The sequence below is a fragment of the Macaca thibetana genome, chromosome 6, assembly GCF_024542745.1.
Source record: "Macaca thibetana thibetana isolate TM-01 chromosome 6, ASM2454274v1, whole genome shotgun sequence".
Classification (NCBI taxonomy): Eukaryota; Metazoa; Chordata; class Mammalia; order Primates; family Cercopithecidae; genus Macaca; species Macaca thibetana.
This window is the reverse complement of record NC_065583.1, coordinates 166,349,932-166,365,929: the sequence shown is the minus strand read 5'-3', so window position 1 is coordinate 166,365,929 and position 15,998 is coordinate 166,349,932. Positions and strand designations below refer to the sequence as shown.

The window sequence follows — 15,998 nt, the reverse complement described above, 5'->3', positions numbered from 1 at the left end:
TAAAATTGTTAATTAAAACTACTGTGAGATACCATTACATACCTATTAGGGTAGCTAAGATGATAATAGAAATGATTGACCATACCAAGTGTTTGTAAGGATGTAGAGCAGTTGGAATTTTCATATACTGCTGGTGGGAATGTAAAGTGGTACACCACTTCTTCTGGGGAGCAGAAAACAACCTTCCAGGGTACAGGTAAGCCAAAGTTGATGGGCAGGTATGCAAAGGGAGTTGAGATATCACTGTGTGTACCTGTACAAGTCCTGGAGTGTGTTGGGTCCTCATCAGCAGGGCTGTATGAAGGTGGTCACTGAAACAAAACTACTGATGGTGTGGCAGGAGCTAGAAAACACCCCTTTCTTCTTTGATATCCCTCCAGCACCCTCCACTGGCAGAGTTTAACTGCCCCTCGCAAAAAAAAAAAAAACAAAAAACAAGCTTAGTGTACCTATCACTGAACAGGGACTGAAAGGGAGAATTTGGAGTTGAGAAGGGGATACATGGATAACTAGCTCATTACTGCTGAAATTGTTGGAATCATCGCCTGTGCTGCTGAAGCTTGATGTTGCCCACTGCTACTGGCAGAATCTCCACCATGACTTATGCATCTGTTAGCAGGAGTCTGCAGTACCTGCCATTAGCTGCAACTGCTGGTTTTTAGAAACAGAAGTAGAAAATGGTTTCACTGTTTCCCTGCTCCTTTTTTATTTTTATTTTTGAGATGGAGTTTCGCTCTTGTTGCCCACGCTGGAGTACAATGGTGCAATCTTGGCTCACGGCAACTTTTGCCTCCCAGGTTCAAGCGATTCTCCTGCCTCAGCCTCCTGAGTAGCTGGGATTAGAGGCGCATGCCACCACGCCAGGCTAATTTTGTATTTTTAGTAGAGACGGGGTTTCACCATGTTGGCCAGGCTGGTCTCGAACTCCTGACCTCAGGTGATCCACCTGCCTTGGCCTCCCAAATTGTGAGATTACAGGTGTGAGCCACTGCACCCAGCCTCCCTGCTTCTTATCTCACAGAAGTGCTTGTCATTGACAGACTCTTAACTTAAGCCTAGCTGGCAAGGAGGCCAGAAAGTGCAGTTTTCAGGCTTCCAGGACCAACAGTACAGGTGAATTTTTAATTTAGTAACGATAGTAATCTGGTGAGCTAAAATAAGTAAACTTTGGGGTACATAGAGAATTGGAATTTTTAAACTGTGTTTGCAAGACCTAATTCCCAAACCTACATATTTCGTTTATGGGTATACTCTGACCGTCAAAAAGGAAATATTTTTTGTAAAATTTGAGCAGTTAAACATTTTTTTCTGCCTGTAATTGTAAAAATAGCAATGAAACACTAGATACTTGGGGACAGGAAAGGAGGAAAAATTACCCATGTTCTCATCTAACCAGTTACAGTGCCTATCATTTTTTGCATTTTCTCCTTTAGGCTATGGTGTTTTTACCTAGTTGGAAGTAAGGAAGTGTGGTCATTTAAAAATGTTATATCTCTTTGTATATTAGCAAATTGTGTGTGTGTGTGTGTGTGTGTGTGTATATATATATATATATATTTTTTTTTTTTTTTTGAGATGGAGTTTTGCTCTGTTTCCCAGGCTGGAATGCAGTCGCGCAATTTCGGTTCACTGCAACCTCTGCCTCCTGGGTTCAAATGATTCTTGTATCTCAGCCTTCTGAGTAGCTGGGATTAAAGGTGCATGCTGCCATGCCTGGCTAGTTTTTGTATTTTTAGTAGAGACAGGGGTTTTGCCATGTTGGCCAGGCTGGTTTTGAACTCCTGGACTCAAGTGATCCATCCTGCCAAAGTGCTGGGATTACAGGCATGAGCCACTGCACCCGGCCTTATATTTGCTTTTTTTTTTTTTTTTTTTTTGAGACTGAGTCTCGCTCTGTCGCCCAGGCTGGAGTGCTGTGGCCGGATCTCAGCTCACTGCAAGCTCCGCCTCCCGGGTTCCCGCCATTCTCCTGCCTCAGCCTCCTGAGTAGCTGGGACTACAGGCGCCTGCCACCTCGCCCGGCTAGTTTTTTGTATTTTTTAGTAGAGACGGAGTTTCACCGTGTTAGCCAGGATGGTCTCGATCTCCTGACCTCGTGATCCGCCCATCTCGGCCTCCCAAAGTGCTGGGATTACAGGCTTGAGCCACCGCGCCCGGCCTATATTTGCTATTTTTAAGGGACTGTATACATTCCATATAGTGAATGTGCACCATTTATATAGCTGCTTCCCTATTTTGGGATATATAGGTTATCTGCAGACATTTTGAGTAATATTTTTAATATATTTTCAAAATTGTCTACTATAATTGTAGCTACCAATTGTAAAAATTTTATTGATAATTACATATTAAAAATTCCTTGTTTACTTCAGGCCGATGAACAAGGTCAACATTAACCATTATATGTGGCATACTGCCATGCTTATTACTTGAGACCGTCACTAGGACAGTTACTGCTGTTATTGAGACTGTCATTATGACAGTTACTACTGTTACTACTTAGAGTAACATTATGAGACTGAGTGAAGAGAGATGAATGTGGAAATGAAAACTTAAGACAAAAGAAACTCTTAAAGGAAGGGTCCAGGGGAAGAAAAAGAGGGCTCCCTGCTTCTAGTGAGCAAAGGCAGCAGCCTACCTTCCACAGCCCTTTGTATTTATTGGGTAGAAAGAGCAGAGGGGAGGTGGTAACAATTGGTCAGCTGCTTAATTGATCACAGGTTCATATTATTACTAACAGGCTTCAGATGTACCTAATCACAAGCAACACTGCGCTTGGGGCGTGACTGCCCTCAGCATTCCTTCTGGGTGGCATAGGCAGTTTGTCAGTTTGCCAACATTCTGCGTTTATGAGAACAGTTTGCTGTTTACTCTTATAGCCTCCAGTGGTATACTGAGTTGATCACCACCCTCAATCTTTCGGCCTCCAACAGTTATAAATCATGTTGATGGCTTATCCCTTGGTATGATATGATATGATATGATATGATATGATATGATAAAAATGCCACTTTATGTGATTTTTCCTTCCCAAAACCCATAGCCCCTAGTCTATTCATGAATCATGCAATTTCCAATAAAGGGACATTCTACAGTATACCTGACCAGTACTCCTTAAAATTGTCAAGGTCATCAGGAACAAGGAAAATCTGAGAGACTGCCTGAGTCCAGAGGAGCCCAGGGAGACATGACAACTAAATATATGTGGATCCTAGAACAGAAAAGGGACATTAGGTAAAGACTAAGGAAATCAGAATAAACCGTGGATTTGAGTTAATGACAATGTATCAATATTGGTTAAGTGTAACAGAAGTGTAACAAACCCTACTACTAAGACCTTAATAGTATGGGTATTGTGTGCTGGGTATATGGGAACTCTGTACTCTGTTCATATTTTCTGTAAATCTAAGACTGTTCTAAAAAGTGAAGTCTGCTAGTAATAAAAAATAATCCTTTGTATATTAAATTATCACTAATTTATCACCAGAAGGGAAGTGGAGAGATTTTGAAGTCTTACATCAAAGAATTTTCAAGATAGATAATTGCTTAAGAGTTATAACATGTACCCCAAAACTTAGAGTTTTATTTTTTTTCTTCGTACTAGGCACTTAGGATAAATTATTGAACTGTACTGTTGGCTAGAAAAACTTCGATGGAATGGGCTGACTTCCACAGTAGGCTCCAATTTGATAACCTCCTCTCATTGGTTATTGTTTTCTTTCTTTCTTTCTTTCTCATCTCTTGGGCAATCTCCATAAGAATTTGAAAGATTACTAAGGATTTGAAGTTTTTTTTAATTAAAAAAAAAAACAAAACACTGTTGTTTATTGAGCCAAGCTCTATGGTGGAATCTTTAAAAGGTATGTGTGTAAAGACATTAGGTATCAAACACAGCAACAAAAATTGCTACAGGATTAAATAGAAATATCCCTTTGAAAACCAGGAAGAGCTTTTCCATTTTGTTTCTAAGTTGGTTTGCATTCATAACAAGCAAGATGCATTGATTTTACTTTGGCATGAGCAAGATTCATAATTTTACTGCATATGAGTCTGATGAGAGGGAGCCTCAGTCTGCCACAGAACCTACTTCGTGGTTTAAGTTTTAGTAACGGACTTTAAGCTGAGCCCTGTGTAGACTTCACTCTCTTTTTGTAGCCTTGGCCTTGTTGCTCTGTTGAGATTTTGGGTGGTGGGATTGGAACTAGTATACAAAACAGGCTGTTCTTTTTTTGACTTTGTATGTTTGTAATAGTCGTCCTTGCTTCATGTTTTTGCAAAGCTGCTAGGATTCTGTATAAAATAGGATCAGCTAAGTTACGTCGTAGTCACAAACTACCCTAAACCTCAGGAGCTTATAAAGCATCAAAAGGTTAATCACTTCTTGGCCAGGCACATTGGCTCACACCTATAATACTGGCAGTTTGGGAGGCCAAAGCCAGAGGATTGCTTGAGCCCAGGAGTTCGAGACCAGCCTGGGCAACGTAGTGATAGTGAGACCCTGTCTCTACAAAAAATAAAGAAAAATTTAGCTGGGCGTGGTGGTGTGCGTGTGCAGTCCCAGCTGGGAGGCTGAGGCAGGAGGATCACTTGAACCCAGGAGTGCTTTTTGTTTGTTTCTTTTCGAGATGGAGTCTTGCTCCATTGCCCAGTCTTGAGTGCAGTGGTGTCATCTCGGTTTGCTGCAACCTCCGCCTCCCAGGTTCAAGCGATTTTCCTGCCTCTGCCTTGCGAGTAGCTGGTACTACAGGTGTCCACCACCATGTTCTTTAGCAGAGATGGGGTTTCACCATGTTGGCCAGACTAGTGTCAAGCCCCTGATCACAAGCAATCTGCCCACCATGGCCTCCCAAAGTGTTGGGATTACAGGTGTGAGCCACCGTGCCCAGCCAGGAGTTTGAGGCTGCAGTGAACTATGGTTGTGCCATTGCACTCCATCCTGAATGGCCTGGATGACAAAGCAAGTCTCTGTTTCTTAATTAAAAAGAAAAAAAGAGATTAATTTTCCAGTGTGGGTGGAGGGGGAAGCGCTTTTGCTAACTGTAGTCCCTGAGGAACCCAGCTTGATGGAAGCTCCATCCCTTACTGCATGCTTCCATGCCCGTTGAGGCAGGGAAAATGCAGCGTGATGAATTGTGTTTATTGGCTCTCAAACACTTCTACCAAGAAGGGATACTTGTCATTGTACCTCATATTTCATTGACCAAAGTAAGTTACACGTCCATGTCTAATTTCAGAGGTGGCAGGGAAGTGCAGTTCCAGCATATGCCCAGAAAGTGGAAATTGAGAAATATTTGGTGACCAATGCTGATGATTTCCAGTCCCTAACAACATCAGTTTTTGCCCTTTTGGATGAAAAACGTGCTTATTGGGAATACACTTCAATCTACAGTTTCATTAGATGACATTTTAGAGAGGGAACAAGTATTTTTTTTATGTCATCATTCTTCCTTATTTGTTCTTTCTTCCCACATGTTTGTGTAGACACTACTGTAGAAGGCCTTTCTGTTTCATTTTTCAAGTTAAAGTATAATTTACAGTAAAATTTACCTTATTTAATACCTATTTTGACAAATACATGCAGTCATATAGCCAGCACAGTCAAGATATAGAATAGTTCCATTACCCCCCTCCTCGCAAATATCTTTTACCCTTTTATGGTCAAATTTATCCCCATTTCCAGCCCCTGGCAACTACTGATCTGTTTCTGTCCCTATTGTTTTGCCTTTTCCAGAATGTCATAAATAGAACCATATAGTATATAGTCTTTTGAGTCTGATTTCTTTAACTTAATATAATGTTTGAGGGTTATCCACATCATTGTTGCTTGTATCACTAGTTCATTTCTTTATATTGCTTAGTGTTTTATTGTAGGGATGTACCACAGTTTATCTGTTACCCAGTTGTGGAATTCTTGAGTTGATTGTTTCTAGTTTTGGGGAATTAAGGATGAAACCATTATACATACTCACATAGGTTTTTGTGTGAACATAAGTTTTCATTTTGTCAGGTTAAGTGTAAGTAGGATTTCTGGATTGTATGGTAAGGGTGTTTTTATTTTCATTTCTTTGCCCTTTCAATAGGTATGGGGGTATCTTACTGTGAATTTTTTTTTTTTTTGAGACAGGATCTTGCTTATCACCCAGGCTGGAGTGCAGTGGTGCAGTCATAGCTCACTACAGCCTCCAGCTCCTGCCTTAGCCTCCTGAGTAGCTAGGACTACAAGCAGGCGCCATCATACCCTGCTAATTTTTAAATTTTATTGTAGATATCTGGGTCACCCTATGTTTCCCAGGCTGGTCTTGAACTCCTGGGCTCAGATGATCCTCTTGCCTCAGCCTCCCAAAGTGCTGGGATTACAAGCATGAGCTACCATACCTGGCATTACTGTGATTTTTATTTAAAAATTTGATTGTGGTAAAGTATATGTAATAAAATATACTATTTTAACTATTTTTGAGTATATACTTCAGTGGCATTAAATACACCTTGTTGTGCAGCCATCACCATCTTCTTGTGATTTAAATTTGCATTTCTTGAATGACTTTAACATTAAAAATTTTTTATTCCTCTTTTGGTGAGTGTGTTCAGATCTTTTGCTGATTTTTTTTTTAAACCATTTTCTTTCTTTCTTTCTTTTTTTTGTTTTTTTTTTTTGTTTGTTTTTTTACCTAGCCCAGCACGAAGATGATTTTTTTTTTTTTTAGTTTTCTTTTGTTTTGTTTTGTTTTTTGAGACGGAGTCTCGCTCTGTCGCCCAGGCTGGAGTGCAGTGGCGCGATCTCGGCTCACTGCAAGCTCCGCCTCCTGGGTTTACGCCATTCTCCTGCCTCAGCCTCCTGAGTAGCTGGGACTACAGGCGCCCGCCACCGCGCCCGGCTAATTTTTTGTATTTTTTTAGTAGAGACGGGGTTTCACCGTGGTCTCGATCTCCTGACCTTGTGATCCGCCCGCCTCGGCCTCCCAAAGTGCTGGGATTACAGGCGTGAGCCACCGCGCCCGGCCTAGTTTTCTTATTGTTGAGACCTTGATTAGCAAACTGAACAAAGAACTTGAACAGATAATTCACAGAGAGAGAACTTGGTAAACTGTGGAAATGTTCAGGTTGGCAGTAATAAAACTACTTTTTAATTAGGTGTACTACCTGTTTATGTTTTATCTTTATATTTCAGTAATATATGTTTTACTGGAGGAAGCAGTCTACTGTGCGAGTGGGAGAATATGATGAAGTTGGAGGAGCAGATAAATAGAGTATTGACATTATGGGAAAAAAACATTCAAGATAACCTGATTGCTTGATGAAGGTAGTTGGGAAGAAGCATGATACGGTCAAAAGGAGAGTACTTTTGGAATTGGGAGCTAGTTTTTAATCCTCATTTGGTGCTTGCTTGATAATTACTTGGTTCTCAGTAACTGAAATAGAATTAGCTATTCTTAGATTTCCAGCCAGTTTTCTGAAAGTGTGACAATTCGGTAATATCCTAGATCTCTTGCATACTGCCTTCTCCTTAGTCTTGTGTGGCCTTAGGTGTGTTATGTTACCCTGCCCCTTTCAACCTCAGTTTCCCAAACTGGGATTGGTATTGTGAGGAGTAAATGATGGAATACATTCAGAGCACTTAGAACTGTGTGTAGAGATGGTAGGTGTATTAGTCTGTTTTCATGCTGCTGATAAAGACATACCTGGGACTGGGCAATTTACAAAAGAAACAGATTTATAATGTACTTACAGTTCCATGTGCCTGGGGAAGCCTCACAATCATGGTGGAAGGCAAGGAGGAGCAAGTCACTTAATAGGGATGGTAGCTGGCAAAAAGAGAGAACTTGTGCGGGGGAACTCCTGGTTTTCAAACCATCAGATCTCGTGAGACTTACTCACTATCACGAGAACAGCACTGCAAAGACTTGCCCCCATGATTCAATTACCTCCCACCAGGTCTCTCCTACAACACGTGGGAATTCAAGATGAGATTTCAGTGGGGACACAGCCAAACCATATCAGTAGGTAATGAAATAAAGGGTAGTTCCTAACTGATGTCAAAGTAACAAATGAATGTTGTGCTTTTTTATACTTTTTTTTTTTTTCGAGGCAGTGGTTAGTCTTTTAAAACGCCTTCATTAAAGTTTCTAGTACACTATACCAAATAGAAGTTAAAAGACATGCAAGTAGCTGCTGGCTGGCATCTATAGTCACAGCTATTCAGGAGGCTGAGACAAGATGATTACTTTAGGCCAGGAGTTTGAGACCATCCTGGGCAACATAGTGAGACTCCATCTCCTAAAAAAATTAGCCAAATGTGGTGGTGTGCTCCCGTAATGTCCACTCCCCACAGAGATTTTAAAATAGCAATTTTTATTGCTGCCAATGTGAGTAGGCCAAAAAAAAAAAAAAAAAAAAGAGACATAGAGACATTTGATGGAAGACATTTCATCTTCATTTGATGGAAGATCAAATGCCAGTTAATTACTTAAAATTAATTTTGAGAATATGAAAACATCATTTTGGATTTTGATGTTTTCTGTTCCATAATTTTCCTTTTCCTTATATTCCTTTTTCTCCTAAGACCCAATTGAGGGGGGAGAAAACCCACAGCATCTTAAAGATCTTTATTCTTTTATCATGTCTGTGTACTATTGTTAGTGGATATAATGCTTTATGAAATGTGATCATTTCAGTAGTTTTGTAAAATATGTTTTGACTTAAAAGCATGTAGCAATAGTGATCGTTAATCCATTCATTAGAATTTTTTGTACTTCATTATACAATTGACTCTATGCGAAAATAGATACTCGGGAGATTTTAAAGAGTTATTAATACTGCTTGGAAATAATGATATGTTAGAATTCCCTTCAGGATTTTTTTCCCTACTTGAGACCTAACCTGTCATTGTTTTCATATAATCAAATTAAAGTAACACATGGATTAATGCACTTGTTCTTCTTCTTGACAAACTCCTTGAAGAACAATTTTGGAAGTATTTATTAATTTGCTTTAATATAACAGCACTCATTATGTGTTAATATAAATACTATTTTTCATGAAAATAACTATTCCAGACCCCCAAAATTGATGAGGAAAGTGGATTTGTTTTATATTTGCCAATCTCTTTAATACCTAGTTTAATAAGAAGCAGCTGGGTCTTTTCATCTCTAGTGCATTCATTCTGTTGTCTCATATAGCCTCTAGAAAATACCACTGCAAACTGGCAAGACAATAAGTGAAAAAGAAGTCTTAGGAGCTGGGCATGGTGGCTCATGCCTGCAATCCTAGTGCTTTGGGAGCTGAGATGGGAGGATTGCTTGAGGCCAGGAGTTGGAGGTTACAGTGAGCTATGATGGTGTCACTGCACTCCAGCCTGGGTGACACAGCAAGACCCTGTGTCTTAAAAAAAAAAAACTTAAGTGTTACTAGGATAGTAGTTGTGTCTTTGCATTCTCTGAGTGAGAAACTTGGGATCCCAGTTCTCTCCTCTAGGCCAAGCAGAGCCCTGGGGCTTGATTTTAGAGTTGTTGGGTTTGCTTAGTATGTTGTTTCTTGGTTTGTCATTCAGAAGGACAGGGGTCTTCTGAAAAATCAGTGCTCTAATTCATGTGTATGTCTGCATACTTCTGAGTGGAGATCCGTGTCTCTCTCCCTACTCCACCTGTCCTGTTCCACCATTCGCTAGCTGGCCATCCACTTGGAGTGAGCAGTGCTTCCTGTGGGTGAGTGTACCCTGGAGTTTGCCATTGCTTTGGTCCCGACCACAGCTTTCTCAGGCCACGCAGGGCTAAGTTGCCTAGGTGGCAGTGTTTTGTATCATGAAATGAGCTCACCATGTGACCAGTTCTGTACTGTGGATATCACTCCACCTGTTGTCCTTGCATCTCACAGGCAGCAGCGTGCCAACAGGACTATCTTTACCATACCCCAGGCCGTAGTCAATGGCCTACCAGTCACGATGTTCCTGGAGGGCAGCGTCCCATGGGTGGGACACCCTTTGCCATGCTGTGGCTGCTATACCCTACTTCCTACTTGCACAGCCATCCGAGTGTGGGCTAGGGAGCCCAGATCCTATGCCTGGGATCTGTATATCCACACTTGCACCCACCCTCCCTGGTAGATCCTACAGGAGTAGCACATGCCAGTCTCAAAGGTTAATCCACAGTGGTGGTGTGAATGGCTGGATGTGGGTTCAGCTTCTACATAGATAACTGGTTATTGTAGAACTGATCTACACCTGCGGCTGCTGTGACTCTGGTGATTCTAGGTAACCTAGATCAATCACATTTTCCCCCCGCCCCTGCCATGGCCCTGTCACTCTTAGGTGGCTGTTATAGTGCCTGCTGAGGCGACCACTGTGATCAAGAATCTTAGTAATAGGGAATCTCAATTTGGTTCTGCAGAGAGAGCCTGATAAATTAATATCCTATCTAAGGAACGCAGCAGGCGTACAAATTACCCACTCCCAACCCTGGAAGATAATGATTAAAACAACATGGAACTCTTTCAAGGCCCTGTAGTTGGAAAGAGTCCACTTTAAATCCTTTAAAGAGAATCTATTGCAGGGCAAGCCTGGTGCTGGCAGCCACGGTAATCCCACTTTCAGTGTGGTGTGCTGAATTTGTGGCCATTAAAATGCTTGTTCTTGGATCTTAGGTGCTGCCGGGGTCCATTGCAAGAAAGTCCATGCCTCTTGCCTTTTGGTACCTTCCAGGCTCTTGCCTGAGTTTCCCTGGAGCTGAAGTGTGCACTTGAAGAAAATTAGTGTTCAAAGTAGTGTGGGCTGCCTGGATACTGCTGGTGGGAATCATGGAATGGGAGTGTGGTTCTATTTTGTTTGTGTCAAAACTTTGAGGAAGCTGATTAAGCAGGGCAGTTGGGGCATTAGTATTGCACCGCTAGGACTCAAATTCTGGGCCGGTAGTAAGACTGATCAGAGTGAAAGCTTTTGCCAAGGATGTTTTCGTTAACCGAGGATGAAGGTGAAAGTAGGAAGTTTAAAGAAGTTCAGGTCCTGTGTAGTTACGAACATAAATGTGATGTTGACCACTGCATTAATGCCCATGACCCACTAGCAGCTTCCAGGAAACCCTTTGGGTTGTGGTAGGGGAAAGGTCTGTGTTCAAAGCTGAATCTGAAAGGCAGCAGCAGTAGGGATGGCATAATTCTACTCAACATGAGCAACCGTACCTGCTTCCAGCACAGACAGGATTGTCCCATTGATAGTTGTTCTGTGGATGGGGGTGCATGGCTTTTCTACTCGATGAAGAGATTTGACTGGTAGTTAATCGATAACCAGGAAGACTAGCATGCTAACCAGTTAGGCGAGCATTCAGCATCCCCCAATTCAGACAAATGACATTCAGCCATCTGAGATTGAGCAGTTAGACTCTGGATCGCCCAACTGGTTAGCACACTAGTCTCCTTGGTTTTCTAGTCACCAGACGGATCTCTCCACCAGCCTAGAAAAGGCATGCACCCCCACCCACAGAAGAGTAGCCACAGGTCTGTGATGCTCTTAAATGCCTGGAACCACGCACCACACTGCTCTCAGCATGTGCTCATTTGAATCCGATGGGTGCCAGAGACCCATTAAGTCCATTAGTGATGCGGATCGGGATTGTAGTAATTCCTTGTTAAGGAAGAATTCCCCATGAGAGAGCAGGCCGAAAGTATGCATTAAGTTTCTGCTGATTCTCCCTCGATAGGCCACTAGGGATTGGCTCTTGGCCCTGACGCATAGCTGAGAACGGTCTAAAATAAAAGTTATAGCCAGGGTTCCCTAAGTGGACCCAGGTAGGAGCTTTAGAGCGAGAGTGCGAAGGATCAGTAGCGGTTCCTCCACTGTTGTGCTGCTTCGGGGCCACTCCAGGCAGGAGGACAGGCAAATGTGCCCCTAGAGCCTCGTAATGCTGGGCATGAGGGGTAAGGCTGCGGTCCAAGGACCCCTTAGCACTGGACTCCTGTCCCTTCTGCTTAAGGTGGCTTCCGGCTCATCTCTCTGTGGCCTGGTGCCTTTGTGGCTTTGGGGTATCCCCTCCCCCAACCAGTCCTTGAAGTCTGTGTGTGTGTTTCTGTGTCTGTCTACTTCACACACTTGTGGGGTGGGACGACATGAAAAGCATGTCTTCTAACTGCTGTTACTGTGGTGAGTCCTCAGATGTGTTTTGTGGAGTTTAGGCTGTTAGGACTTTAAACCATTAAATTGTTAAGACTGGAGGCCAGGCGCCGTGGCTCATGCCTGTAATCCCAGCACTTTGGGAGGCCGAGGCGGGTGGATCATGAGGTCAGGAGATTGAGACCATCCTGGCTAACACGACGAAACCCCGTCTCTACTAAAAAATACAAACAATTAGCTGGGTGCAATCGTGAGCGCCTATAATCCCAGCTACTCCGAGGCAGGAGAATGGCGTGAACCCGGGAAGTGGAGCTTGCACTGAGCTCCATTGCACTCCATTGAGATTGTGCCATTGCACTCCAGCCTGGGTGACAGAGCGAGACTCCGTCCCAAAAAAAAAAAAAAGACTGGAGTTTAAAACTGTTAGGATGCCAATGGCGACCTGATTTTACATATTTCTATTATTTGTTGTGGAGAGTGCAGTTTTAAATAAAATCATCTGTTCCTGTTATTTTCAACTTTGGTTTATTTAAAAGCTGTCATACAAAGGAACAACTTTTAATACATTATTTAGGAAGTTTTTTCGTTTTAAATATACACTTGAATCGCAACTTAATCACAACTTTCAGTTCTCCATGCTATTAATGTTTTGTCAAGTGATAGATTCTTGCTTTAATGTCCAATATTTTGGTTTATGCTTGTCTCTTGTTTTTTTTAAAAAGTTATAAGCAAAGGAAATTCAATTTTCCTTTTTCATTGACAGACATATGTAGAGTGTGTCGGTCGGAAGGAACACCTGAGAAACCACTTTATCATCCTTGTGTATGTACTGGCAGTATTAAGTTTATCCATCAAGAATGGTAAGTCATACTTTTAGAAAGTTGTGTAAGTCGGAGCTTCAGTTTTGTCATGTATACAGTAACAAGGATCATTTCAATGTACTTTCTCTGTAATTATTTTTAAAATTTTATTGTATTGTCCCGAGCACAGGAAACTAAAAAAGCCCTTTTATTGTAAAATTTCAAAAATTTGGAAAAGAAATTATCCATTAATTCTTAATACCATGGCTGTTATTTTGGTGTATCCCCTTCCAGGTACACGTTATTACCCATTGTTATTTCTACCCTGGAAAGCTTATTTTGTTCTCCGAAAGTGTTATGATTTTCTAGTTTTGCTTGGCATAATAGTAGCTTACATTTATGAATAACTTTTTGCCAAGAACTATTCTTAGTGTTTTGTACATTTCAACTTACTTAATTCTTATAAGAAAACTGTGATGAGGTAGAGTGTTATTATTATGCAGATGAGGAAACTGAAGCATAGGAAGGTTAGATAACTTGTCCTAGGCCACATAGCCAGCCAGTTAGTGGCAGAACCAGAATGCAGACCTAGCTACCAGGTACCAGTATTATCAGACCAGGATTAAAACTGATGTTGATGCTTGGAGATTCTTTTATATTCATTTTGCTTTGAGGAAATCACAGTTTTGATTAATTGAACCTTTTTTAATGGTAGAAAAATGTATTGTTTTTATGTCTAGCTGTTGTAGTTTTTTATTTTTAGAAGGCGGTTACAAAAAGTTGAGTATTCTAAATTTGAAAATTTTGAAACTAAAAGCTCTGTGATATGTACATTTTTAATAAAAACAATGTTTTCAACAAAACTGTAGGTTTCTTTGTTGTAAACTCTGTACTTATGAATCTGTTTATAATTACAGCTTAGTTCAGTGGCTGAAACACAGTCGAAAAGAATACTGTGAATTATGCAAGCACAGATTTGCTTTTACACCAAGTAAGTTCTTTAGACCTTTTCACTGCATTTGTTTGGTTATCACTCATGGCATAAAGGTGTTTAGATCAGTTGACAGAGGAAGGGGGAAAAAGTGTTTAAGTACTTTAAAACAACTATTTTCAGTTTGATTGTCTTTGATAGTAATAGGAAATATTGATATTTTATTTAGGAAAATATTTTTAAAAACTGTATGCCCTCTTTTATCACACACATGTTTGAGATTTAATTTGTGGGTTTTTGTGTTTTTTTTTTTGTCTTTAAACATTTTTTTACTTTTAATTATAGAAAAGTTCGAACACATGCAAAAATCTAACAAGTCCACGTGTACCCATCACTTAGTTTCAACTCATAGCCAGTCTTGTTTTACACATGCTCTTGTTGCCTGCCTCTTTATCCTTTTATTTTTTCTCCATTATTTAAAAAATAATTCTACCATTTATAATTTCATCTGTACGTATTTCAGTATGTATCTCTAAAAGGTAAGGGTTCTTTTTCAAAAACGTAACTATAATACCGTTATCCACCTAGAAAAATTAATGATGCCTTGATTTCATCAGATACTCACTACTCTTCAAATTTGGACTATATTTTGAGTTAAAGTTGTGTAGGTTAGAATAATAGCCATAAAACTTAAAAAAATAAATAAATAGAGTTGGGGGGGGTGTCTCACTATATTGCCCAGGTTGGTCTTGAACTCCTGGCCTCAAGCAGTTCTCCTGCCACAGCCTCCCAAAGTGTTGGGATTACAGGCTTGAGCCACATTGCCTGGCCAAATAAAGTTTTAAATTACCGTTTTTTTAATGAGACTAACTTTTAAGGTCAGTGTTTCATAAGCCTTTATAAAATATTTTGCAACCTTTAAGGTTTTAACTATAATTCCTGTGCCTATTAATACTTAATATGCTTCATCTTAAATAAGTAGAGGACTGTGCTGGCAGATTATTATTTGAAGCATAATTTTTCATTCTGGGATCCCCTACATTGCCTTCCCTTACAAAGGATTTTTGTGTTTTAGTTGTGTGTGTGTGGTTTCCTTTAAGGCATCTTGAGCTTCTCAATATAAATGCTGTAAATTAGTGTTTTACTTTGTTTTTATTTGATGAGTATAAATGATTAAAGTTATTACACTTTCACTTTTGGAGCTGTATATTCATCTAAAAAAGTCAATTCTGTTATTTTGTAGTAATTTTCTGTAGTACATAAAAGCTGTACAGCTTGTCAAGATTCATAGGAAACTATGACTAAATAGTTAAGTATCTTCATGAAATTCAGTTGATAGGAAATACGTGGCCTTTTACTTTGAGGCCAGAAGAAGCTTTTTTTGTACATTTTAATTTTCATTTGGTAGTTATATTCTCTATTTCTTTTATGTTTTCCAAAAAACCTCTATTATTACTGGTTTTAATGACTTACTCTTATATGCCAGATATCCTATTGAAGTCTATGATCTGTGGGCATGTGTCATTAAAAGTTGCTATTTGTGGCCAGGCGCTGTGGCTCACGCCTGTAATTCCAGCACTTTGAAAGGCTGAGGCAGGCAGATCACCTGAGGTCAGAAGTTTGAGGCTAGCCTGGCCAACGTGGTGGAAACCCTGTCTCTACTAAAAATACGAAAATCAGCCAGGCGTGGTGGCAGGCGCCTGTAATCCCAGCTACTTGGGAGCCTGAGGCAGGAGAATCACTTGAACCTGGGAGGCGGAGTTTGCAGTGAGCCGAGATTATGCCACCACACTCCAGCCTGGGCAACAGAGTGAGACTCTGTCTCAAAAAAAAAAAAAAAGTTGCTATTTGTTAATTGTTTATTTCTCAGTGTTTATGGGTGTGAACCGTTTTGTGATACTGCTCTTAAAAATTTTAGATCATTGCTTTTAAACCCTGATATATCATAAGTTCTTGTTTTGGCCTTACTGGAGAAAGAAGTGTGTGTTTTTCCTTTATGTTCTTTCCGAGCTACCTGTGGTAGAGCTTTTTAATAATAAGCAGTGGTTTTTTTATTGGAGCCATTTTAAAAGGGAATCTTAAAATGTGGCAGAACCTTTCTTTTTCTGAATGTGTTGAGCCACATTTCGCAGAGTAGTGGGAAGATCTGAATTTATCGTTTGAAATTTTA

The 15,998-nt window shown here is 40.5% G+C and overlaps 2 protein-coding genes across 3 annotated transcripts in view; both read left to right on the top strand.

Annotated features, from left to right (window-relative positions):
* The window catches only part of ROPN1L (rhophilin associated tail protein 1 like), a 918,600-nt gene that overhangs the window by 817,591 nt on the left and 85,011 nt on the right, over positions 1 to 15,998 (top strand). The window lies entirely within an intron of this gene.
* The window catches only part of MARCHF6 (membrane associated ring-CH-type finger 6), an 83,166-nt gene that overhangs the window by 10,449 nt on the left and 56,719 nt on the right, over positions 1 to 15,998 (top strand). For both annotated transcript variants that reach the window (XM_050794067.1, XM_050794068.1), the window contains exons 2-3: positions 12,861 to 12,957; positions 13,815 to 13,888. In XM_050794067.1, coding sequence (XP_050650024.1) covers positions 12,861 to 12,957; positions 13,815 to 13,888 — 171 coding nt within the window. The remainder of the gene's footprint in view (positions 1 to 12,860; positions 12,958 to 13,814; positions 13,889 to 15,998) is intronic.